Here is a 26,817-nt window from a genome sequence, read left to right on the forward strand (position 1 = left end):
CAAAAAGTGGTCCCTCGATTTCCGACCAATGACGTCGTACAGGTGTCACACTAGAGAGAGCCTGTATAACAGAGTGTGTCGGACTGCTCGACCGCGGGGTCACGTGGTTTATATGGGCCGCGTTTGCAATACGAGCTGCGAGGAGGTGCCGAAAGCGTCGACCGTCTGCAAACGTCTCTTTCCGCCTGCCACGCGAAAACTCAGCGCTTTCGAACTTGCGAACCAATCTCCACCATTAAATTGCAAAGGCTCCCCATGGTTTCAGATGAATCTCTCCACAATCTAGGTTCTCTGCGTCATGCTGTCGCCGATCGCGATCCTGGCGGTGTAACAACAGCGATAGTGGACGTGGCCGACGCCTGTTTGCTGCAGGTCGCCCTCCAGCTTGACAGTACACGGAAGCTTCTGCAGTCAGGAGTTGGGAAGCTGCGATGACAGCGACACTAGCGTTTACTCGTGCTTCTTGCCGGAACTTCTACGATCAACCACCAGAATCGCGACACCCAACGTCATTTCCGACGTCATTGTTCCCACTTCGGAACCGCTGTCGATGCATGGACAGATTAGGATGCTGAAAACCTGCAGTAATAGACGTGTTCCGGGTACCGTACCCCGAGTGACACTCATAGAGTGCACTAGACATGATGCGCCATTTCATGGCTTTGTAAAAAATATTTGAGCGGACATTCGACACCTACTCTCTCCTTCCACCATGCCCCAGACTTCGCGTGCTTTGTGGTTGGGCAACGAGGCCATTAAACGACGATAGTGTCGTCTGGGTACGCGATTCGATGACATAATCCATGCAGACCTGCTCGCGCATGCGCAGTTACGAAAGAAGGAATTTGAGACAGACTGTGTAAGAAATGAATAGTTCGTGTTTTCAAAGACGGTAGTATCTCTTTCACTCTTTTTTTTTTTTTTTCAACCACCGCTATTAGGACGCATATGCGACCGCTGCTTCGATTTGGTTGCGTAAAGCTAGGCTTGTTTTGGTTGTGTCGACGACGTCCGGACGACGCCCAGCAGGGTAGCATCGGCTTCTAGGAGGGTGAGGTCCTTCTCGGCGCCCAGGAATCGAGACGACATCTCCAAGTCGTTCAAGCGCAGCCTGACCCTCGCGCCCCGGACGTAGTCACTGCGAACCAGAAGGCAAAGGGACGGACATAAGTACACATTACAGGCACACATAGTTTATCCGCTCTATTTACCGTCTCCCGGGAGTCTGCCTTCGAAAACACTAAGCGAGCGAAAGAAGAATATTCGAGCATGATTCCTATCGACAACACAGCTAGATATATAAATAGTACGAAAGTAATTTTGGCTACCCAACAACGCTTACAGTGCAGTCGTACTGAACAGGCCAAGACACCAATTCAAGGAAGATCGACCTACCGCTGCCTAAACACACTAATAAATATCATTTCAATTAAAAAAAACAGCCAAGCAATAATTTCTGAAAAGAAAGGGAGAAAAAAAAAAAAGGAAGAAAGAAAGACTTAAGTGGACATTCACACCTTTGTGTGTTGCATGCACACTTCGTTAGTTCCTCGACACAGGATTTTCAAGCAAAAAAAGTGCCGATGGTTTCGTATCACAAATGTGAAGGCCCGCTTCAGGCAAACAAGAAAATACATGTCGAGACTTTTCCACAACAGGCCCGTTGCTCTCGGGCAGGCGGCGCGAGCGCGTCCGAAAGACGCAACCATGTTATGCTGGCTGCACCATCCACGGGATACGACCATAAAAGCCAACGATAAAAGCGGCGCTGTTAACGCTCGTTTATACACGAGCCACGTTCGAATACAAGCGCCTGTCAACATCTGTCTAGGCGGGGAAAAAAATAGAAAAAATAATGCAGTTTGCGGTTTTCGCGTTTCATGAAACATTCCTTTCAGCTTTATTATTTGAATAGAAGGTATTCACTGGACGCCATGTTTGAGGATGATGTTTAGAGCGCACGCTCAGATGCGAAGATGGACTATCTGGATGGTGTGGAATGCACGTTGTAAAAAACTGTGGAAGCTTGCAGTCAGCACGCGCTCAGCAGACGCGCCCACAGCTATGGCCGCCAATGAATACTCCGTGTTGCTTTCTTTCCTAGCCTCCGTCAGCACGTATGTTTTACTTTGCGTTATTAGCGGCGAGGTGTTTCGGTGGCGCCCTCCTATGGTTATCTCTCGCGACGTCATTACCTTACGAACAACCGATGGTGTTTGTAATGAGGATGGTGGAAGCTTGATATCATTGCGCTGTGAAACCAATGGTACCAACACCGCCAAAGTTGAGGTTCTTCCATTCCTCTTATTTCCGTCGAAGAGAAATCCTTTGCTGACGTCATAGTCAGCATTCGGCCAATCGTGGAAGGCTGATCACAGCGACGTTTTCGATCGCGCACGCCGCCAGTAGCGAAGCCGAAGCTACATGCAAAAGCATTATCCCTTGAACGATGCTCGCACTCCACGAGCGCGGGTGCTTGGTAGGGACCACGGTGTGGTAGGGACACTGCAAGCTCGGAGCATGCTCTTCTAGCCCCTGCTACGCTGGCACTTGCAATGGAACGGCGTATAAAAACTGTAGTGAAGAAGCTCAATGAAGGCATGTTCAAAACGCGAGCCATAAATATTCTATTTTGCTCGCCTGGAGCGGTGCTCAAAACTTGAGAGCTACGGGCCTATCACTTGGGGAGCACAATTTCTCTCATGCCTTTTAAACACCACAAACTAAGCGTTTCGCTGATTCGCAGAACCACGCCCGATCCTTTGAAAGCACGGCACATGATTTGTGAGAATGAGCATTGTATTGAAGCAGGTGTCTCCTTTCAAACTGTTTAAATACAGCACAGAACCTACACGAGCTCTTTCGTCGCGTTCCTACCTCGTTGCCTTCTTCGCTACAGTATTTTGTGCAGCCTTACAAAAAAACAAACGTAAAATTAAAAAAAAAAAATTTTTTTTGCTAGCATTTGCGTGTAAGTTACAGATCTGAAGAAAACCACCGAAGGGGAAGAAGACTTCTGGCTGGGTGTCCTTAATTATCGGACAACTCCGCTAGAAGATGGCCGGACTACGGGTGAGCTCCTCATGGGTCGAAAGCTGCGATCCCGCGTGCCAGACTTCTCTCGGACGCCAGGAGCGCGAGTGAGGAAACACAAACAAAATGATGGTGGGCATTGTCTGCGTGCTCTCCGGCCAGGTGATATTGTCAGAGTGGCATCTCCGACTGGCTGGATCGTTAAAGCGAAAGTACTCCGTCAAGTTGACCCGAGGTCCTGTGACGTTATCTCAGAAGACAACCGCGTATTTCGTAGAAACAGGCAGCATCTGAAACAAACTCAAGAATCCTTCTGCCTACACGGCGACAGTGACGACGGCGAAGATGACGGACACCCTTTGCACCAGGCACCCGAGTCAACAACATTTACATCACCGCCACTGCCACCCCCAACCAGCCAAACAACTGCCTCGAGCTATCCCAACCCACCCCATGGACAAGTCCATGGCCAACAATTCCGCAGGTCAGCTAGACGGCGTCACCCCCCGACAAGACTTGAGTTACGACGAAAACTTCCATCAAGAACTCGTGAACTCCGTCTCAAGAGGGAAGATGTATCGGTTATGACATCACATGACGTCACTGCTGGCTGGACCTGCCACCTGGGTTCGGCTATAAAAGGGCCTGCACGATGGCAGATTAAACAGAATGTATCTCGCGACTGATGTGATCACTGCTTGCGCTCGAGACAGGCTCGAGCAAATGAACGCATCCTGCAGAACAGCGCCTTCGCTCTTGCGACGCAGCCCTGTCAGACTGGCTAATTTATAGTTCCTTTCAGCGAGCACACTTCATCCGTTACACTTGTGCGCTGCCGCGCGGCTACTTTTAGTGTCACTTGCTAAAGAACGCGATCGGCTACAACTTACAAGCGAGTTTGATGGGTTCATTATACACTCAATTCGGAAGATCGAGTGCGTACCCTCGATCAAAGTTTAAAAAAAAAAAGAACATGGAGTATATTTAAGTTGCGTAAAATAAAGATTATCATGTAAAAAAAAAGACAAACAGAAACAACAATAACAACAAAGGGTATCCAGAAGTACATTGCGCGAACATAACATCGGCGATTTTTTCAGTTTTCTTTCGAAACCGCATTTTCCAAATTTTACCCCTTAGGTTAACTGGGCACTAGATAAGCACTTTCCACCACCATAGTAGTTTTGATGACAGCCCCTGGCAGCCCAGCTACGCTATACGCTAGAGCTGAGGTGGCCAGGCTGACCCGGCCTTAGGGCCGCAAACAAAACCACGAAACTTCAAGAGCCGCAAAGGGGGGGGGATTTTCGTTATCTATCCCAGTCAAAAGAAGTCCGACAGTACGTAGGGTAGCAGTAGCACAAGACATCAAAGGGACCACTGTGATGAAAAAAAAAAAAAAAAGATAATTAAAGGGACTCGGAATTCCAGTGCGGTGAATATAAGAAGGTAGATATCATTTACAGTCGTATAAACAAAAAGTTAGAAAAACAATGGTGTGGATATATATACAAAGGTCAGGGGTGCTATGTTGCGCTTTTTGACTCCCAGGAGACTTGGAAGAAGTAAGTGACGTCAACGACTAGAGCAAACGCAGATTGGATGTTGACAGAATAAAACAAAATCAACATCCAATCTGAATTTTCTGCATTGTTGACGTCACTTCCTTCTCCCTAGTCTCCTGGGAGTCCAAAACGTGCAACATAGCCCCCCAGTTAGTCGCATCCGCTGGTGGTGCACGTCGACGTAGGCATGGCGTTCGTCTTGTCCAGGAAATGCTCAGCTGCTTGCTAGGCACACGCGGAGGCTTCTCAGCGAGCTTGGGTGAAAGCCCCACGGGCCTGGACTCGTCCGTCCGGGCTCCTCCTCGGCTGCCGGGACCACCGCTGTCGAGCCGGGTTCCGTGTCGTGCCCGCCCTTCTCTCACGAGTCACGAGCCTGTGTCTCCTCTTCCCTTCTCGTCGTCGTCTTCGTTTTTTTTTTTTCCGTATATCCAACTCTTGCCTTGAACTTCTTTGTCTTCTAACCATATCCATCTTTCCCACGTTCACTGCGTCTTCTTTCTCGTCCTTTGCTCAGTCCACAGTGTTGCTCAGTTCAACTCATTCATTTCATTTAATGATCAGGAAAAAAAAACAGAGAAATTAACCGAAGAAGTCTCGGTTGGCTACTCTGCGTGGGGATGGGGAGTGGGATAACAGAGGACAGAGAAGAGGAACAAATAAAGGTAGCAAAATACAGAGCGCATACAGTCTCGTGCAACAAATCAGTTATCACAGAATAGTGAGAATTTGTAAATATGTACACAATGAAAAAAAAAAAAAAAAAAAAAGGATCGCCTTTGTAATGCGACAGTGTTAGTTAAAAAGCCCATCTTCATGTATAACAGTCTGTAGCATTCAACATTGTGTTCGGTTGAGTTCAACCGTGAGGTCTCTGGACACTTTAAAAGACCGTCACATAAGAGATGTCACAATGCAACGGATATTCAGATATTCCTACAGTAAAGAATGATGGGGGCTCAGTGACTGCCGTTTCCGCCTCATTAAGTATCTACTGCACACAGCGTCACTTCCCTGCCTTATCAAAAGTTAGAAGTTATTTGGGTAAGGAATTTAAATCAGACGGCTAATTGGGTCTGTTTTCTCTAAGTAAACCACTAAGGCGTCTATAGCGCTCTGTTGGCTTTTTCGATCGTTCCAAGGGCCAAGGATCTTGTTTAGGCTGAATGGATCGCTATTTAATTTCTGAATAGTGTCGTGAAGTGCGCTTCTCTCAGTGTTAAACAACTCGCACTCACAGATGACGTGGTGGAAGTCTTCAGGGACGTTGCATTGTAAACAGTTCGGACTTGAAATAAACCCGAATTTGTGCATCTGAATATTTGTGAAAGCAGAATTCAAGCGACATCTATGCAAACAAGTTTCCACGTTTCGAGGTAATTTTTTAGGAATAGAGTTTTCTAGTCCCGGGTCGATTTGATGGAGGTATGGATAGCAGTTTTTGGTGCACGACCATTCACCCAGGAAAGTGTTTTTACCAAATGATGCCACATGTCTTGCAGCCTCTTGTCGAGTGAAAGGAATGTTTTCAGATGGAGCAAGGTTATGCGCATTTTCTGCTTCAGCGTCAGCCGACTCGTTCCCAGGAATTCCTGTGTGTCCGGGTACCCATTGAAAGTTTTAACGCGCGTCGTTTCCCTCATCGTTGGTTATCCCACATCATCACAATTACCCCCTTTTAAGACAATTGTTTATCAAAACTTTTAAGCAAAAGAAATAAGACCTGTAGTCAAAACAAACAATTGTTACCAACCCACACGACAACGACGAAGCGTGTTTCATACGCAGGTAAACTATTACTTCCCCCCAAAACAAAACCAGTACAGCTGTGAGCGCATTACATACGACTTAAATAGTCAGCTCCAACATTCTGGCAGTCCTTAATGTACTATCGGGGAAAAATGAAATGCGAACAGAGGAGCGCGTGGCTCGCGGTACAGGCTGCGCCACCTGCAAGTGAGCCTAGGGGCGAGGGTGCGTGGCCTACTCCGATGTGTTCACGCCCCTCGCTCAGCGCTCCCCAAACTTCGGCAGCGCGCCGTACGCTGAAAGCTATCACCGCTTTCTTTGCTGGCTCAGCGCGTGCGGTGCGAAGAAGCTCTCCGGACGCGCCGAGCGAGCAAAGATAGCGGTGATAGCTTTCAGCGCACTGAGAGGCGCACTGCCGAAGCTTGGGGAGCGCAGAGCGAAGGGCGTGAACACATCGGAGTAGGCCACGCACCCTTGCCCCTAGGCTCACTTGCAGGTGGCGCAGCCTGTACCGCGAGCCACGCGCTCCTCTGTTCGCATTTCATTTTTCCCCGATAGTACGTCACTTTAAAATCGTACTCGGCGAGTAACAAACTCCATCTCAATACGCGACTATTCAGATGCCTAGCAGAGTGAATGTATTCAAGCGGCTGGTGGTCGCTCTGTACAGTGAAGCGTTTGCCAAACAAGAATATGTGGAATTTTTGCACTACCCACACGAGGGCTAGGCATTCACGCTCAATGGTGGAATACGCGTGTTCTCGTGGCAGTAACTTCCGGCTTGCATACGCAACCGGATGCAAGACCCCTTCATGTTCTTGCGTTAATACGGCGCCCAGACACCTTTCCGACGCGTCTGTTCTTAAAATAAACTCCTTCGACAGATCTGGAGATTTCAAAATCGGCTTATCGGAGAGAAGTTTCTTCAGTAGCTCGAACGCTCTCTCCTGTCTTTCCTCCCAGATAACCTTGTTGGCCGCTCTTTTCCTTGTCAGCTCCGTCAGAGGGAACGTTGTCTCGGCGTAATTGGGAATGAATTCCCGGTAATAGCCGGTTAGCCCCAGGAAGGATCGGACTTCTGTTTTAGTCTTTGGTCGTGTTGCGCCTTGAATTTTCTCTAGCGTCTCTGTTAGGGGCTCGAAAGTCCCCTGTCCGACTTTGTGGCCAAGAAAAGTTACTATTGAGAACCTGATCTCTGTTTTCTTTGGCTTGACGGTGAGTCCAGCTTCCCTCAGCTTAGTCAAGAATAGGCTCATTGTCCTCATATGCTCCTCCCAAGTGTCGGTTGATATTAGGACGTCGTCAAAGTAATGATGTACGTTTGGCACACCTTCGAGAACTTTCCTCATTAATCGTGTGAACACTGCTGGGGCTGTTTTTATGCCGAACGGCATAAACCTGAACCGATACAGACCCGACATAGTTGAAAATACGGTCGCATCCTCTGATCCTTCGGCCATAGGTACTTGCCAATATCCCTTGGCGAAGTCAAATTTAGAAGAGTATCGTTTAGTGCTTAGTTCAGCGAACATCATGTCGACTCGAGGAATCGGTTCGCAATCGGTTTCCAGAACCTTATTCAGTTGGCGGAAATCTATGCATAACCGTGTTGATTTATCCTTCTTCCTTACTACCACAACGGGCGAGTTGTAGGCCGAGTCGCACTTCTCGATTATGCCTTGGCGTAACATATCGCCGATCTCTTTTTCTACCTCTTCCTGTAGCGCAAAGGGAATAGGGTGTTGTCGCACTTGGATTGGCGTATCTGTCTTCAGTTTCAACTGGCATTTTATGAGCCTGGTTTGACCTGGAAGATCAGAAAATACGTCCTGGAACTCTTCCAGCAGCTTCCTTGCATCGTTAGTTTGGAACTCGGTCATCTCTTCTGAGAACTGTACGTCCTTGTGATCTTGAAGCTTGGGAAGACCGACATGAGGGACCTCCTGTTCTTCGGCATCCTCTTCCACAGCCATACCAGCCAAAACTTGCCCGGGAGCTCCAAGAACTTCTCTCTCCTTGTATCTCTTCAACATATTAATGTGAAACACGGTCGTTCTCTGATCAAGGTCTATGACGTAATCCACGTCATTCCTCCTCTCAACTACCGGGAATGGACCCTTCCATTGTAGAATCAACTTGTTCCTGTCTGTCGGTAACAAGATCAGTGCTCTGTCCCCTTCTCGTAGTTTGTGCGCTCGACTGTTCTTGTCGTAGTGTTCCTTTTGTGTCAGTTGGACCTTCTTGAGTTCCTCGTGGGCGGCTTTACAGGTCTCTTCGAGTCTCTCACGCAGATCCACCATATGTTTGTATGTTGTCTTGGTCTCAGGGTCGATGTTCTCGTTGGTCCAGACTTCTCTCAGAACCGCCATAGGACCGCGAACATACCTTCCATAAAGAAGGTCAAACGGGGAGAACCCCAGGCTGTTCTGCGGCACTTCCCTGTATGCGAAAAGCAACGGGGTGAGATATCTATCCCAGCATCGCGGTTTCTCCTAGCACATTCTCTTGATCATTCGTTTTAGAGTCCCCTTAAACGTTCAACCAGCCCATTACATCATTGGATGGTATACGGTGGTCGTCAGCAGTCTGAGCGACAATAGGCGACTGATCTCCTTCATGAGAGCCGACGTAAAGCATGATCCCCGGTCACTGACGATTTCTCGCGGCAGGCCTACTCGTGAAAACATTTGCAGTAGGCCCTCTGCTACCTCTACTGTGTCGATGTTTTTCAGAGCGACAGCATCTGGGTATCTGGTAGCGAAGTCAACCATTGTCAGTATATACTTGTTGCCCGTCTCTGAACTAGGCGCGATAGGCCCGACGATGTCAATGCCGACTCTTTGGAAGGGAGTGTCGATGATCGGCAAGGTTCCAAGGGGTGCTTTCGGCACCATGTACACTCTCCGGCAATATGAAAGACCCACTGGGAGCGCGTGGCCGAGGCGGTGGCTGGCGGGGGCGCTGCGAGCCCTCCGGGCAATTCCATTCTGCTTCGAGGGGAGGACGCTCACTCGGGCTCAGATAAAGCGAAACGCGCTTATCAGTTTGTGCCGAGTGCCGAATGAGCGTCCTCCCCTCGAAGCAGAATGGAACTGCCCGGAGCGCTCGCAGCACCCCCACCAGCCACCGCCTCGGCCACGCGCTCCCAGTGGGTCTTTCATATCGCCGGAGACTGTACTTAGGAATGGTTCTCTGGCACATGCCGCACGACTTCACGAATCACTTGATGTCCATTCAATTCCAGGCCAGTAGAACTCCTCCTGGATGCGATCAGTGGTCTTCTTAGTTCCCTGATGTCCGGACATGATTCCTTCGTGCGCCAATTTCAGTACGATGGTTCGGAAATCTATCGGAACAACCAGTTGTTCCCGTTGCTTGTGTGCCGGCGTCTTGTACCTCCTGTAAAGGATTTCGTTACACAACACGAATTCAGACTCGTGTGATTTTCCCGAGATATACTTTTTGCCGACGGCAGCAAAGCATTTCTTCAATAATTCGTCATTATATGTTGAGATAGTTTCAACTTGTTGTGGTCAATTCCCGTCGGTTCGAGCGTCATAACTGGTAGCTGGGAATTTTTTTTCCTTGCCGGCTACTCTCTTCAGCGCTCCCGCAGAATTAATCTCCGGCACCAAGACGTCACAGCCTTCTTTTCAACTCTCGTCAAGAACGAGTCCTTCGCCAGTCTCACTTTTTCCTGACGTCCCATTGAATGTCTGTCTCTCTTCGTTCAGTTGAGACTCGCTTAGTCTTCCCTCGTCATTCCATTCTTCATCGGGATCATCAATTCCTCTCACCCCATGAACATTTCCTAACACCAAAACGTACAACGGGTTGTCCATGCACTTGGCCGTTAGACTGCACGTAAAATAAGGAGTTCTCACCTCCATCTCTGCCTCTGGCAGGTACTTTACAGTCCTATCAAGTAGGAATACCGGACTAGAGACACCGGTTAACTTATCATCGGGAACCAGATCTCTTTGTACCACAACCGTGTTGCAGCCGCTGTCTCTCAGTACGGTGACCGGACGACCACACACTTCTCGCCTCACCACTGACATATTATCTACCAGGGAACCGTGGAACTTTTCCGAGTGCCGCATTTACTATCGGTATCTGTTCTCCGGTTCTCAGTACAATGTATGCCTCTTCTGGATTTTCGCTGTCAGCGATTGTCAACATACAGGATGCCTGAGGAGTCTTACTACATTTATCTTTTGGCTTCCAGTTACACGCATCTGATTTGTGTCCTGGCTAGCCGCACCTCCAGCACGCAGATCCGTGTTGAGCTCTGGAACTGGTCCAGCATTCTGCGGCTTTATGTCCAGGCTTGTTGCAGAGGAAACATCGGCTCACTCCCTTGGTGGGAACTTTCAGTCGACTACCCTCTTATGGCTTAGGTCCTCTTCTTTCGAGCTAGACAAGCTAGTTTGGCCCTGCGCTTCCAAAAAGTGGTCTGCAGTTACCGCCAAACTCTCAGGGTTTTTGCAGTCTCTCTCCTTCAAAAATATAGACAGTTTTGTGCTACATCTTCTTAAAAACTGCTCTGCGACCATGCGATCTCTGAGCCCTTCAAATGTCTTAATGTATCACCCGTCTCAAGCCATCGGTCGAAATAACCGAGGAGCCGAGCTGCAAATTGTCTCCCAGGCTCCGACTCTTCTGGCTTGCTTTGCCGAAAATTTTCCCGGTAGCCTTCTGCTGTGTAGGGAAACCGCTGAAGCAGGCTAAGCTTTACTTTTAAATAGTCCAATGACTCTTCGGGTGTCATCCTCCAACGACCATTAAGGCCTCACCGGTGAGGCAGAGACTTAAAGACATCGCCCACTTTTCTCGGGGCCATTCCTGACTGGTCGCCACTCGCTCGAGACGTCGGATGTAAGCATCAAGGTCGTCCCTTTTGTCATTAAACGGTGGGATTAATTTATGACGGCTACGATAACATGTTTGCTTCCCTAGGTTTTCTCCACTGCCAGTATCCTGCGGATCCTCATCTCGAGGTGAACTGTTGTTTCCTCGCAACTGAAGACGCATCTGCAGCACCGCCTGTTCTTGTTGGAATCTGTGAGCTTCTCTGTCAGCCATCTCTTGCGCCTCCTTAGCTGCCTCTCTTGCATCTTCTCTCATTCTGACCCGTTCTTCTTTCTGTCTGACTATTTCTTTTTCGACCCATTCGCGGAGTTTTTGCGCGCATACCCCGGCTCTCTCCCGACCGATAGCAATTTATCGGGGTTCATACTGTAACTCTCCTTACAGCACCGTCTGGAATGCTGCTCTCTATAAAATGTTAAAAAGAGTCCTATCGCGGACGCCAGATTGTGATGGAAAAAAAATAATTAAAGGGACTCGGAATTCCAGTGCGGTTAATGTAAGAAGGTAGATGTTATTTACAGTCATATAAACAAGAAGTTCGAAAAGCAATGGTGTGGATATATATTCAAACTTAAGTTCGCCGCATCCGCTTACGGCACGGTGGTGCACTTCGACGTAGGCATGGCGTTCGTCTTGTCCAGGAAATGCTGAGCTGCTTGCTAGGCACAGGCGGAGGCTTCTCAGCGAGCTTGGGTGAAAGCCCCACGGGCCTGGACTCGTCCATCCGGGCTCCTCCTTGGCTGCCGGGACCACCGCTGTCGAGCCGGGTTCCGTGTCGTGCCCGCCCTTCTCTCACGAGTCACGAGCCTGTGTCTCCTCTTCCCTTCTCGTCGTCGTCTTCGTTTTTTTTTCGTATATCCAACTCTTGCCTTGAACTTCTTTGTCTTCTAACCATTTCCATCTTCCCCACGTTCACTGCGTCTTCTTCCTCGTCCTTTGCTCAGTCCACAGTGTTGCTCAGTCCAACTCTCAGTTTTCACGCGCGTCGTTTTCCTCATCGTTGGTTCTCCCATATCATCACAACATCACATGCGTGGTGCTGCTCGACTTCAAGTCGGGAGTGCAAGGTTCAAGGTTCAAGGTGTTTAATGGCACAACTTCCACACAGCCGAGTGCCTGAGGCAGCCAAAAGGCAGAAGCCCGTACAGCCAAGTGCTGGCTGCCTCCTCGGCTGTGTGTTAACAGGTGAAATGATGATGATGAATATACAAATGAAAGGGAGGAAGAAATGATAGGTACACAGAGTTACTGAGCTCGGAGAACACGCGACACAGTCCTGCTGAAGTCGCGGAGTTCGTCCCCAGTCCCCGGCAGGGGTGGGCGTGTGCGCTCAGGTAAGGACAGGTACGTGCTCACCGCGGCGGGGAACAGCGAAGCTTCGTGTCGCCGGGTGCGGGCGCGGAGAGGGATAGGGCAGCCTGTCCGGCTAGAGATACGGGGAACTGATGCTAGGTAGGAGCCGGCCAGCGAAGGGCCAGCGGCAACAGCAACGAGTCGGACACGCGCCACTGTTCGTCGGTGGCTCAGGCGGTGCCAGCCAAGAGACTGCAGGCGTTCATCGTAGTCAGAGGAATGGTCGTGGCGGGCCAAGGTTCGAGTCGCGCGGCGCTGCACACTTTCTAGGCGCTCAGTGAGGTGTATCTGATGAGGGCTCCATATTGAAGAACAGTACTCCAGTCGAGGAAGTACCAGAGCCGTGTACAGTGTTTTCAGGGTCTCCCGTCCAAAACGCCGTGAAAATCGAGACGCGAATCCCAGTACCCTGCGAGACCTGCTCACCACCTTAGCCACATGGCAGCTGAAATCGAGTGAGGGCGTGAATGATACACCCAAGATGTTGAGCTCCTGTACAGGTGGGAGAAGGAGCCCTCCAAGCGTGTAGTGTGGTGTCTGGACCTTCCTGGCCGAACTGAACCGCATCACGGCACACTTGTCGTGGCTGACACGGAGGTGGTTAGTGGCCGACCAGACAGCCAACTTGTCCAGGTGAGCTTGCATGGCGGCAAGATCATCGGGGGAGCGTATGCACATCGCCAAAGTAGTGTCGTCGGCGTATTGGATGGTGAGGAGCCTGTCGGACTGCGGAATGTCACGAACATACACATTGAAGAGTGTTGGGCCAAGGACGGACCCTTGAGGGACACCCGAGGGGGCTGAAAGGGTATGCGATACAGCACCCTTGTGCCTTACACATGTACTGGAGGGAAATCCGCGAAATCGGCAGCAAACTTTCTGACATACAGTCTATCGGCTGCATTACTACGAAGTTTCTTCAAGAGCTCAGTGGAAAGACGTGCGCTTCACACGCAGGGGACACCGGTTCGATCCCTAGCGTAAGCGTACCGTTTTTCTTTTCTTTAACATTTTGCACTGTTTACGTTTCTTTCTTTTACAATCATCACAAAACAACAACAACAACAATTGTTGTGGACGATACGTAGCTGAACTAAGTGGTACGGGATTCCATTTTTGACACCTCTGCCGCACAATGCCACTTTCAGATGCAGGACATGCGAGGCAGCTCTTCACGCAACACCTTGGGAGTATTCTTTTCGGAGCCGATCACGGGAATTCACCGCGGGCACTCGCTACTAATTTCCAGTACTTAAATGTACAAAACAACTCATCTTGAAGTACAGAACAGCGAGCGGAACAAACATAACTGCAAAGGAATCGCACGGCGAACGGATCCCGCGACGCATTTCGTCTGCTCCGCTCGAAAAAAAATCGCACAGTTGGGTGTAGCCACGTGATTTCCGCCCACTCATTCTGTCCTCTCCACATCTCCGTGCGCTGCGGGGGTTTCGGTTTCGAGCAGTTGCGTTTTTTGGCTTTATTAAAAAAATACGTGACTCTGTAGCAAAATATTAATTGGGTAGTATACCGACACCATAATAAATCACCTGGCAAAAAATTAAAAAAAAAAAAAAATTGGGAGGTGTCAGTGTCTCTTTAACCCCTTCCTTCTCCTGGCCACAGAACCAGGCTTGCAATCCACCAATCTCATTCCCACTCTCCCTCCTCGAAAGACCACTAACGCTATATGAACTGAACAGTTGATAGTCAGCGGTGTGTATGTTAGTTCCTTCTTTGTGTTTGTCAAGTGTTCAAGCTGACCTGCCTGTATTTACTACCCCGTTTAATGGAATATAGTTCGATGCTTTCTTTTCTCTTAGTGCCCTTTTGAATTGGGGGCCAACGATAATCATAACCAAAGGAGGCAGACGTACAATAGTGAGCAAAATTCCTGAACCCGGTGAGCTGCCCAGATGCTCCGACACGCCAGTCGTTTCTCCGAGCACACGTACCGGTGCAGAGCAGTGACGCTTCTCGCGCGCGCGCCGGTGTGAAGAGGCGAAGCTTGACAACAGAGTGCTGGGGCGAAGCGGTAAAGCCCCGACGCGAGAAATAGAACAATTCTGAACACATCATTTAAAATGTTTGATCAATAGAAATAACTTCCCACCAACAGTGAACGTGTGCTGCGAATCGAAACGAATAGCAAACATTGACATGGTAACCCTGAAGCCGGGGAAAAAAGGGACGTAGGAGAAGCACAAAACTCCAAACACCGCTATTTTTTTTTTCACAGTCACGTCCTTAAATAGACCTACGACCAAGCGACGCAGCCATAAACGGTTTGACAACAAAGAACCTACGTACGGTCAAGCGAAGCAGACACAAAACGTTCGACAACAAAATACCGCAGAACGAGGACACATGATATCAGAAGGCACCTTCTAACAAAGAACCATCGGAGGGAGGATGCAAGAGATAACCAGCCACACCTCTAGAAAGACCACACTTGCTACAAGCGTAACAAGCAGATGACACAATCTGTCGTCACTTTGTCAAAGACCAAACTACATTGAAACCAGGCGGAACATCTGCGTGAAGGAGCCCATTTACAAACGTACTTGGTTTAGGTTAAAGCTACCAATGAAGACAACCGAGACAACGCCAAACGTCCCGGGGACACCTAAAAAATGTGCGGACGTCCCACGTACCAAAGCCCAGGGATTTCCCTAGACCCCCCCCTAGGGGGAGTTAGGACCCCCCCTCGTTTTTCCGAAGGCACCCCGACCCCCTTAATTCACAACGACTCCTATATTCGCAATGCCCCCCCCCCCCCCCCCCCTTTAACCCACCCAAAAAAATTTAGACGCCCCCCCTGATTTCAATTCCTGGGGAAACCTCTGCCGAAGCCGATGTCCGACAGACGTCCCAACGATGTCTTGGGAAGGACTATATATCCAAGAAACGTCCCAGAGTGACTGTGATGAGGACATTGGATATACGTGCACAAATCCACAACCGCGCGCACGCACACACACACGCACACACACACACGCGCGCACGCACACACACACACACACACACACACACACACACACACACACACACACACACACACACACACACACACACACACACACACACACACACACACACACACACACACACACACACACACACACACACACACACACACACACACACACACACACACACACACACACACACACACACACACACACACACACACACACACACACACATATATATATATATACAAACTTTTTCGATGTTCTTATTCGTTATGTCACAGCCGCTCAATTCCTCAGTGTGACGGATGAATGCGCGGCCTTGGTCGTGCCATGGTTGTACATTGTAGCCGTGGTGTAGCAGTGTACTCGCACTCGTAGAGGGTGTAAGCCTGACTGGCGTTTGCCGGAGTGTCCTCAGGCTGATCGATCCACAGCCATCATCATCGCTAGCGTTATCGGTTTCGGTTCAGAAGGCAGTGTGTTATGGATTTGGACGTGAGATTACGGTTGTTTGATATCACTAAAAATGTTTTTAAGCACATTTTTTAATTTTTGTTATTTCATTTTTATGTATTTTAGTACGATAATTTTAGTAATTCAAGGCACAGTTCGATCGCCATGACTGTGCTACCACCATCATAAAGAAGGAAAAGCTGAGGGTGGCATGCCAACTGAACTGGAAGAACTGGGGACTCTGAAATCCCACGATCCGGTGCTTCCAACTTTTGCAAGGAATTAATGGTGCTTCACAGTGTATTTATTAGCTTTTCTTGAACATTGATGACGTATTCCTGAAGGCGGTACATCTATGGTGGTGTTATTTTGTTTTCATTCCCATCTGTAGTGGAACGCGTGCTGTGCAGGAAACTGACGAAGCTGTCATGGCTAGAGATTGTACGATTCTCTTTTGCTTAGAGACACTTCACGGTCACATTATCCTCCTACATAATTTTAGGTTGAGCAATGAAAGTGTTTCGGCACTTCCATTACTTTACTCGAAGACAGTGGCGTAGGCAGGGGGGGGGGGGGGGGGGAGGGGGGGGGGGGGAGGGGGGAGGAGAAGGTTTCATAGTCAAACGACCCCCCCCCCCCCCCCCCCCCCCCCCCCTTTCTTTTGGGGGCCCTCTCGCTCCCCTAAAAAAAAAATTGTCTTGCTCTTTATGTTTATACAGCCTTGATGGAGATGCGCCTCAACGGGTAATCGGTCTCTTAGCTGTAGATGAGAAATTTAGCCAGTGCGGTACAACCACTAACCTAGGATTTTTAACGTGCATCACGCAGTAGTGATCACACGAACGCGTGCCGGTACGAAACTCATCCAGATCGAAACGGGCGGGGGCGGCGGGGACTCGAACCCAGGAGGTTCCCAGCGCAAGTTTTCGCTCCACGCTCCGAGCTGAGACGCGTTAGCCCACTCGTTTTGCACGGGGTATGGAGCAAAGGGGAAGCGCGGACTATCTCCAAATTATATGCATGCTTTCGGGAAAGGTGATTGGGTATAAAATGCTCAAATACATAATATAGGCAAGATTTCTTGATTCATGTCTATTTGATAAGGCGCGGAACTCGATTTCAGATATATAGAGAACGGATATTTCGAAACATTTGTGCGGTGAAGGATGACGACTTCAAGGCCAAGTGCAAAGAACTATCCTCACTAAAATACGCAGTTCAATCAAACTAAAGCGAACATAATAAAACGAACACATGGTGATAATATAACACAATGCCAATGATGTAAGTAATATTAAATGATTTGTAAAAACAACTGCACTGTAAGCAACGGCTGGCGCTGTACTCACACACAGCCTTGAGTACTGATCAGAATTACGTGCTTTCGACTAGAAATTACCGCAAATAAAAAAGTAACTGTGACTAGTTATCTCAGAAAGCAATTTACAGGCTCTCCTGATCATCTCATTTATGCCAAGTGCCGAGATCAAAATATACATACATTGTATATAAAAAAAAACGAAAAAAAAACCGCAGGAAACACGGGACAGATGTGACGTCATGCAACCAGGGAGGGAGGAGGAAAAGTCGTCAAGTAATATGCAATATATAATCGAAGATAGGAGCCGAAAAAAGACAAGGACAAGAAGAGACGTAAACACTGGCGCACTCGCAAATAACATTCATTGAAAAAACGAATCCCTCATATAGCAGCGAAAAAACCCTTCGTCACGGCTAGGCACGTTGTAGACCAGTTCCTAGAAAATCAAATTCTTTGGTGGATAAGATTATAGACTTGTCACTTGTGCACATCTTGCCTTTTGCTTTGATTTCAAAAGCCTCGTAAAGCTCCCTGGATATCTTATCTGGGTATCTGGCCATAAATGTTGTGTCTTTAAATGACGGGGAGCAATGGCAGCGGCTGCAGTGTGTTGCCAGATGTCCAGATGGGGTTGCTCGTGCGGCCGCGTCATGTTCACGTGCGCGATCGTTGAAGTATCGGCCAGTCTGACCGATGTATACTGACCCACATTACATTGGAATTTCGTAAACAACTCCCGTTGTGCATTCTGTGTATTTCTTGCGGCGTTTAGCTTTGCATTTGACTGCAGCATCAGCGGAAACATTAATTTTGCTGACTCCGATATCCATGGGACATCCCTAACGTCCCAATCTGGAGATCCTTAGGATGTCCCCTGGATGTGTGTGCATTGCCTGGGTTGTTTCATGAATTACGACAACAAATATCACATGATTTTCAAACCACTAGTATAATTAAAAAAAAAAAAAATGGACACGAGCAAAAATAGCAGGCCCAAACGCCCACAAAGCTCATTTGCCTTTTTTTTTAATTTTCTTTACTTGATAAAAACGGGAGATTTTACTTAATGATTAGGAGGCTAGAGCAAACTATGGGCTGCGTTCCGGAATCCTTGTATTTCGCTTGTGTTTGTTTGACTACTCGTTCGCACTTCGACAAATGTTCTACTAGTACAGGGTGTCCCCGAAAAAAAAATGTATGTAATTCTTTTCAGCACCGAAGTAATCTACGCATGGCTGAACGCTCATTCTCCGCCCATCGGTAGCGCCAGAGGTCGGAACCAGATGCCAAAGTTTTAGCACGAACCGATATTTTATTCAAAAGTTATAAGCGATTTTCTGCAAATGTCAATGGGAAAATCGGGCCCATTTTTGCCCGTTTTCGGAGCTCCGTCGGCCGCCATTTTCCTATTGAAATTTTAAGAAAACCACTTATAACTTTCGAATAAAATATCGGTCGGAGTCAGTCGCTCCCGTTTCTTTGCCTTGGTGCTGGTGTGAAAAAAAGGAAGCTCTCCCCCAAAACGTGCTCCAAAACGAAGTCACATTGGATTCCGTCAGATCAAGATGTGACTGTCGTCGAGTGTGGCTGTGTTATTTGAGATCTTTCTCAAATACATTATTCTCAGATAACGCTGCATATCGTGTGGTACGTACAACATATTGCTCGAATGTTAACACTCGCTATAATGTATGTCCGTGTCCTGTCCATCGGTAAGCACGTTATTTGTGAGCGTGAAAAATGCATGCCTTTGGGCTATCTTCTGATGCAAATTATTTTCCACAGCTAAGCGCTTTGTCGTTTGACAAGCGGCTAAATAAGCAACGACGTCAAAACTTATCGTAAAAGACAAACAAACAACAACAACACGAAAACTAACAATCCATTTACATTCATTATGTCGCGCGCGTACCCAACAAAAATAGTTAAGTTTTTCTTTCTTTTTTGCTTTGTTTTTTCTTCAAATGTGGTACAATGCATTCTCCGTGTCCTCGGGAAATTACATACACCATGAAACACAAAATACAGCGGGAAAAGACGAGAATTTAGCCGCCAAAAGTGTTTGAAACTGCGCCTATCGAAATCACAGTTCACTCGGTGAGAGTCTAGCCTCAAACCCAGTGACTGGGCTCGAAAACGGTTTGTTGTTTCTCGGGTAGAGAGTTTCTTCGCTCAAGTAACGATATACCTCCTCATTGGGCTCATTGGGAGAGTTTGGCCAGTTTATGATTTCGCCGCCGTATCCCGATTGAGCTAATGGCGAATTCCACAGGCCGTTTTCGAGCGCGCCGGCATTGACTTTTCTGGAGCGAGCCTACTTCATTGGGCGATCGGGATCGAGACGGACGTGTTCCACTGGTCGTTTTGGATTAGCTCCCGCTCCAGATCTCGATCTGGATCCGAGAAAAGTCGCTCCGACAATTTCGGCGGATTCAACCGGAAGCCAGCCGGGCCAGCCCTCGTCGCACACACGTGACTTCCTTTCTCGCGGGGCATCTCGCCCGTGATCTCGCCCATCCCGCCTCAGAATTCGTAATGGCCGCTTGCTTACCCCTTGGCTCGAGAGCCAGTTCGTTTTCCAGGAAGGAGAAGAGGTTTTGCCGCGCTACGGGCATTCAGGCAATCTTTGCAAGAAGCTCCTGAGCCATTCCTGCCGCTCGTGCGTCGAACACGTGTTAGCGCAGCGATTTCGAAGACGTCTTCGAAACGACCGCGGCGGGCGCGGAATTGGGATTCCCGGGCAGTTGAATGACGGGAAGGCATTCACCGATCCCGGAGCAGTGGTCATGTGCCACTGGGGATCCGTAGGCGGCCCGACCCCGTTCTAATCGCGTGCTCTATTCCGGATCTGGTCAACTGATCCCGGCGAGCTCCAAAACGCCCAGTGGAATTCGCCATAAGATTGAGCCAGTCAGCCCGCAGCGCACAGTGAGAGGCGCGAGCGCACGTGCGTGACCTCCCAGCTGCTGCTGCTCCCAGCTGCGCCGGGGAGGGCCGCCATTTTCCTTCATTCGCCTGGTGGAATACATGGTATCGACATTCAAATTTCGCTTCTTTCCTTTTATTTCGCAGGATCTGGCACGAAAATTATATAGTGTTATTCCTCGGGGGGTCACGAATGAATTTTTCTCAAGCTTGACCGCAAAACGTTCATTCAGGCGAATAACGGAGTCGGCCCGTAGCAGACGACGCGCAGCCTCAACGGTGCTCTGCGTCGAAAGCGCGTTGCGTCAAAATGGCGGTCATTTCCCCTTTGCTCCCTCCTTCCTCTCTCGCTCCTTCGGCACTCTTCACTTTTCTCCAGCGCCTTCGTCGCCACCGCCTACTGGCCAGACTCTTCCAATAAACGGCTGTGTCGGCCACGCATGTCGGCAAAACACGCGGATCAGATGATTGCGTTACTCTGTTCCGAAGGAGCTATATAGGGTGTCCCCGAAAAACATTTACAGGGTCTTTTTCACCGCAAAAATAAACTATGCATCGCCGAACGCTCATTCTCCGAAGGTAGCGCTAGAGGTCTGAACCAGATGCCAATGTTTCAGAGCGAGCCGATATTTTAGTCAAGTTATAAATGATTTTCTGAAAATGTCAATGGGAAAATGGTGGCCGACGAGCTCTCGAATTACATGGTGCTCTATTGCGCCAGCAACCAAAAACGGGCCCTATTTTCCCATTGAAATTTTCAGAAAATCACTTATTACTTTTGAATAAAGTATTGGTTTGTGCTGGAACTTTGGTATTTGGTTCGGTCCTCTTGTGCTACCTTTCGGCGGAAAATGAGTGTTTGGCCATGCATTGTTTTTTCTTCTGCGGTGAATAAAACCCTGCAAATCTTTTTTTTTTTGGAACACCCTGTACTGCTCTATGTTCTCCAGCCTTCATGAGCGAATTGGATATTCGCGGCGTCCGGCGGTCAAAAGGCGAATCCGTAAGAGTAAGTTCGGAAACAAGCGATGGATGGATGGATGGGTGATGGATGAATCCGGCTGAACCCTTTGGATCGGGCGGTAGCTTACGCCACCTAGCCATTTTGTTTTACCATTTAAGCTTAGAATATTTAAATGTGAAATATACATTCACTGCGCAGTGCAAAGAAAGTGAGGCTATGAAACCCCCTTGCCATCAGTGAATAAGAAAATACCTAGTTTTCTCTCGATTTCTGCCACCATTCACTTAATCTTTGCTTGGTAATCTCTACAGTCTTGAAATCCACTCTCCCTTCGCTGTCTCTAAAACCCAATGACTTTATTAAATCTATGTTGTCTTCGGTAGGCATAGGGTGAAGCCCTTTACAGTAGAGTATCAAGTGCTCAGCCGTCTCGTCCTCCTCTCCACAAGCAGTGCACACTGTATCCATTTCCTGGTACTTCACTCTGTATGTTCTGGTTCGCAGAACACCCGTCCTCGCCTCAAACAGCAATGAGCTTCCCCTAGAATTGTCATAAATCCTTTCTTTGGCAATAACTGTTTTGTTTAATCTATAGCTTTCCAGAGCCGCCTTTGTCTGCATTCCTTCTAGCCACCGATCTCTTTCTGTGGCCTTACCTTTCTTCTTAACTGAGACTTGCTCTTCCGTAACTCCACTATAGCCTAAAAACTTTCCTATTAATTTCCTACTGCGCTGTCTCTACTTTGTGTCTATACTCCTCATGTATAAATAGCTGGAAACCTTTCGTGCCCATTGCTCCCCATCCATTTGCCTTAACCGATCCTCAAATTATATCTTGCTCACAGCTTCTTCGCCCTCAAACGACGCCCATCCCATGTCTCCTTGTACTTCCTGGTTTGGCGTTTTGCAGTGTGCCCCCAAAGCCAGCCTACCTACTCGGCGCTGTTTTATTTCTAGTCTTGCATCCACTTCGGATTTCATGCATAGCACTGCGTTCCCAAAAGTCAAGCCAGGCACCATGACCCCTTTCCAAATCTCTCTCACCACCTCATACCTGTTGTAATTCCAAAATGCTCTATTTTTCATTACAGCTGCATTTCTGTTGCCCTTACCAATTATATACTTTTCATGCTCACTGAGATATTCTGCACCATCACATATCCATACTCCTAGATACTTGCATTTACTAGCTCTTTCAACTGTAATATTTTGTATCTTCAGCCTCTCAACTTCATCATTGTTAAAAATCATGACGGGTGATTTTTCACTACTGAATTCTAAACCTAATTCCTCTCCTTCCCTACCACAGATGCTCATTAATTCCTGCAGATCTATCCTGTTGTTAGCCATTAGTAAGATATCATCTGCATACATCAATCCCGGTAAGGATTGCTGAATTTTTTGGCCCAGCCTACTGTACGAAAGGTCGAATCCAAGCCCACTCTTCTCTAGTCTATCCTCCAATCCTCTCAGATACAACATAAACAGCAAAGGCGAAAACGGGCACCCCTGCCTAAGGCTTCGTCTTATCTCTATTTTCCCTGTCGCCTTTCCTTCTCATGTTATAATCACCTTGTTATCTTTGTAAATGTTCCTTAATAATGCTGTTAGTCTTTCATCTAGGTTTAAGCTCTCCATTATGTCCCACAGGTTCCTTTGGTTCACATTGTTATAGGCACCCTTGATATCCAGAAATGCCAGCCAGAGCTGTCTGTTTTCTTTTTGCGCTATTTCTAGAGAAAATAAATTGTCCTCCAACCTTCTTTGCTTCCGAAACCCGTTCTAAAACTCGCCCAGTATGCCCTCGCAATCTACCCATTCCTCCAGTCTTTTCTTTATAATCTGCATTACCAACCTGTAAATAACCGGTGTCACGGTTATGGGAAAATAATTCCTAATGTCAGACTTATCTCCCTTTCCCCTTGTATATCATACTCATCCTATATATCAGCCTCCATTCATCTGGAATGTTCCCTTTCTTTATCATAGTGCTCACTACCTCCCTTAGTTTTGCCTTAGATTTAGAACCCAAATTCTTCACCAGCTTGATTGGGATACCATCTGTGTCTGTCGACGTGCCACAAAGGACTCTTCGTTTCACCTTTTAGCATTCTCTTTGTCCAAAATCCCCGATGTCACAAGCTGGACTGCTACTTCCTTCGGTTCTCCTAACTTCCACATGCGCCCGTTCCCGAAATTTCTCCTCCATCACTTCTCCTATGTGTTGTATCGCATCATCTCCCTCTAATTGATCTCCCTGACGCGAGAGTATGAACCTCTGTTTAGCTTGCGTCGTTTCACCAAGTGAGTTCAAGTGCTCCCAAAACTTCTTGGCTGCGTTTCTATCTTTCTTGCTTACATTACTCATCCATTCTTCACCCTTTCTCTGAATTTTCGCATTGATCAAACTGGATGCCTCTCGGCGACATGTTATAAAAGTGTCCCATTTTTTTTTTACTTCTGTTTCTGACTCTCCACATGCTTGGAATGCCTGTGTTCTCTAGAGGCTTCCCGACGTTTTTGTATTGCTTGCTTCATTTCTTTGTCCCACCAGCTTTTTGGTCTATGTCCTAGCTTCCCCTTTCGTTTACTCTGAACTTTGTCTAGTTCCACAGCAAAACACCTAGTTAGGCTCTCATAGATCCAATCTGTATACCGTTGCCCTGAAACTGCATCCTCTATTCTTTCAGCAACTATTTCCAACTCTTTGTCGCTGCAGAAAGTTTGCTTTGAATTATGTTGTCTAGTTTCAGCATTTACTTCTCTGGCAAAATTCAGCTTAATATGTTTGTGATCACTACCAAGACTTTTCGAACCTTCTTCATCTATTTCCATTACTTGTAACTTACCATATATTTTGTGTGACATGAGTAAGTAATCTATAGTTGAATGTAGATTGCCAGTTTCCCACGTTATGTGCCCGCCACACTTCTGACTGGTATTACATAAAACTAAGTCATGCTTTTCCACCAGTTCTAGTAATATGCTTCGATCAAAATGGGTAATCGGCACCACCTAGTAGCTCGAAGAGAAAGCTGTGGCGGCAGGTTCGTTCTCATGGAGAATAGAAGGGTAGGAGAGGGCATGATGTCAGCCGCGTAGCCTCCACAAGCCATGCCCCCTTGACGCCTCGCCTTTCTCATTTTCCTCCTTACTATTCTCACTTATCAGCCCAACATGACCACATCACGTGACCGTAGCAAGCCTTCGTCTAGCTTTCGATCTGATAAAACCTACCGGACGGAGCGCGCGCAAGCCTGCAAGAAATCCTCCTACAATCAACCATCCATCTCGCACGTGACATGTCACGCACACCAATCGCCAGAGACCTGCGGTCACGCTGGGCACAATATTGTTTAAACTTTTTATGACTAGGCTTCACCAACATTGCAACGTGCCCCCTCCTTGTTTGTTCTCCAGCCTTTACGAGCGAATCCGGTAGGAACCCGGCGAATCGGATAGGAATCCGGCGGCCTTGGGCACATTGCATCGTATCGCTATCGGGGCGAAAAACGATCTGCTAAAACTCTCTATCTGATTCGGTCGTAAAGGCTGGAGAACGAACCTGCCGGGAAAGTAGGTTCGGAAACACGCGAGCACAGGTCGAGGCACAGTTATAAAAAAAACTTCGTTTCAGCTTCCGTCCGAGCGCAGCCAAAGGCGGAGGGACGGTTCGCAACTTCGAGAAGAGCATTCTTACGCACCACAAAGTAGTTCACAAAAGTAATTTCTTTTAAAATAACTGCTTTGTGCGTAAAAACTGCGCAATGTTCCAGATGTGTGCTGCTGAGAATGATTTGCAACTAAAAGAATCAAATCTTTGAAGTTTATATTTCTATTAATATACGTAAATGCATGTGGTTTGGTGAAAACATGTATATCCGCTGGCAACACCGCTGCAGCGCTCGGTTTTTATGTGTGATTTCGTTCCCGTAGTCGCCGAATCATGTGCTTCGCTGCTTTCCTCACCGAGTCGCTTCAAAACGTCCTTTCGCAAAGGCACCTTTGGGCGTCAGGCGCGAGAAGTCGTGATGAATGTCTACTTTCAAATTCGGCAGGAGACTCCGGCCGCGTCGTACCGATGCGTTGTAAACAAGCAAAACGTCCGGGCCACTGCAATCCAGATACGCGGCGAAATCAGGGCACCTCTTTACCTGCCGATCACATTAAACGCCGAGAAGCTGGTGGAAAGGACTGCTCCTCGAGCCCTGGTATATCCAAACAATACAAGGAAACATCAACGACCGGGTCATCGGGGACCTTGCAACGTGTACTTACAACTCGAAACTATGCCGAACAGGTGGAAAGCTCAAACACAGATGCCAGCGGCCAGCCTGCGTACTGACATCCCCTGTGACTAAGTTTCAGAACGTGAAAGGACACTTTTTAAACCTGTAGCAGACGATATCGTTGATACATCCGTAGCAGACGAAATACTCGGCGAGCGCGGGCGGCGCGGCTGATCGGCGGCGCGGCGGAGTGATACAAAAGTGCAGGCGAGATCGCGTGACCTATTGCCGGCATGTGATTGGCTCCGGCCGCACGTAGCTTTGGCTGCGCTCGGACGGAAGCTGAAACGAAGTTTTATAGGTCGGGTCATGTAGGTTGCTGTTGCCAAGTCACGACGGTGTCATTTACAACGTACTTCTTTCCATCATTCGATCTGCCAGCAAAGAAGCACCAAATGCTTTACTGCTCTCTTCCTTCTCGAATCTCCATACTAATATTTAAAAAATAAAAAATAAACGTTTTCATAGCTAATTATTAAACGCCGGTTCGTTCACACAGCGCCTGGTTCAGAGCACGAGAGTTGGTCGTGGTTCAGAGCTCCAGCGCAGGAGAAAACCGCCGCTTACCTCGGGTTTCTCGCCGGTTTCTTGCAAACGCAGTGGAACTTCCCTCCGAAGTCGATGTACAGGTCGTCTTCAACGATATGAAATATTTTCCCGATAACCACCTTGCCTGCAGGATCGCCAAGCTGCATCAACTTGGAATTTCGGAGCAACGTCGTGAACCGCTGAGGGGCTCGCGGTTCGTCTTCGCCGACCTTGATCTCTTGGAACTTCAGAAACGCTTCTGCGAAGCTGCCCTTCTGCTTTTCTGGTCTTACTTCGGGGTTTGGGTCTTTGGTATGTTCTGTCGAGGTACTTTCAAAGCGTCGCAAGCAGCACGAGTGCGATGGACGTAGCTTGTTCCAACGCAGCACAAACCTGAGGCTAGCCATGTGACCGTGCAAGGTTGTTTCGAGTCAGATTCACAGCACGATATTGACACGGAAACGTGCGGACATCAGTTGAAGCGTTCAATGTACTTCATTGAAGTATAACTTACACCGAGACTTGATGGCAAAATTAATGAATACGATTGAAAAGCACACGCCAAGATCGCCTCACCGGCGGTGCAGATTCGCTGGCTTCGCCGCAATGCTCATACACTAAAGGCGACGATCGCGACGCCTATAAGTAATACCATTTATTCAATGGCTTGAATACGTCACAAAATTTTAAAAACAATTCGACTAAACTAACGCTTAAATCAGTATTTCACACAGCGACTTTGTTTCCTGTAATCATGAAAGTAAATCCCCTTCGCGAATCCGATAAGACCGGA

At 48.0% G+C, this 26,817-nt stretch overlaps 1 protein-coding gene across 1 annotated transcript; it reads right to left on the minus strand.

Moving 5' to 3' along the window:
- Positions 1-860: 860 nt before the first annotated feature.
- On the minus strand, positions 861-26,789 carry LOC120846117 (28S ribosomal protein S28, mitochondrial). Its single transcript, XM_040217791.3, is given in 3 exon segments — positions 861-1,026; positions 1,029-1,138; positions 26,064-26,789. Coding segments are annotated over 3 exon segments (567 nt in total). The 5' UTR covers positions 26,432-26,789; the 3' UTR covers positions 861-937.
- Positions 26,790-26,817: the final 28 nt, after the last annotated feature.

Source organism: Ixodes scapularis, unplaced genomic scaffold (genome assembly GCF_016920785.2).
Source record: "Ixodes scapularis isolate PalLabHiFi unplaced genomic scaffold, ASM1692078v2 PGA_scaffold2__306_contigs__length_199485367, whole genome shotgun sequence".
Classification (NCBI taxonomy): Eukaryota; Metazoa; Arthropoda; class Arachnida; order Ixodida; family Ixodidae; genus Ixodes; species Ixodes scapularis.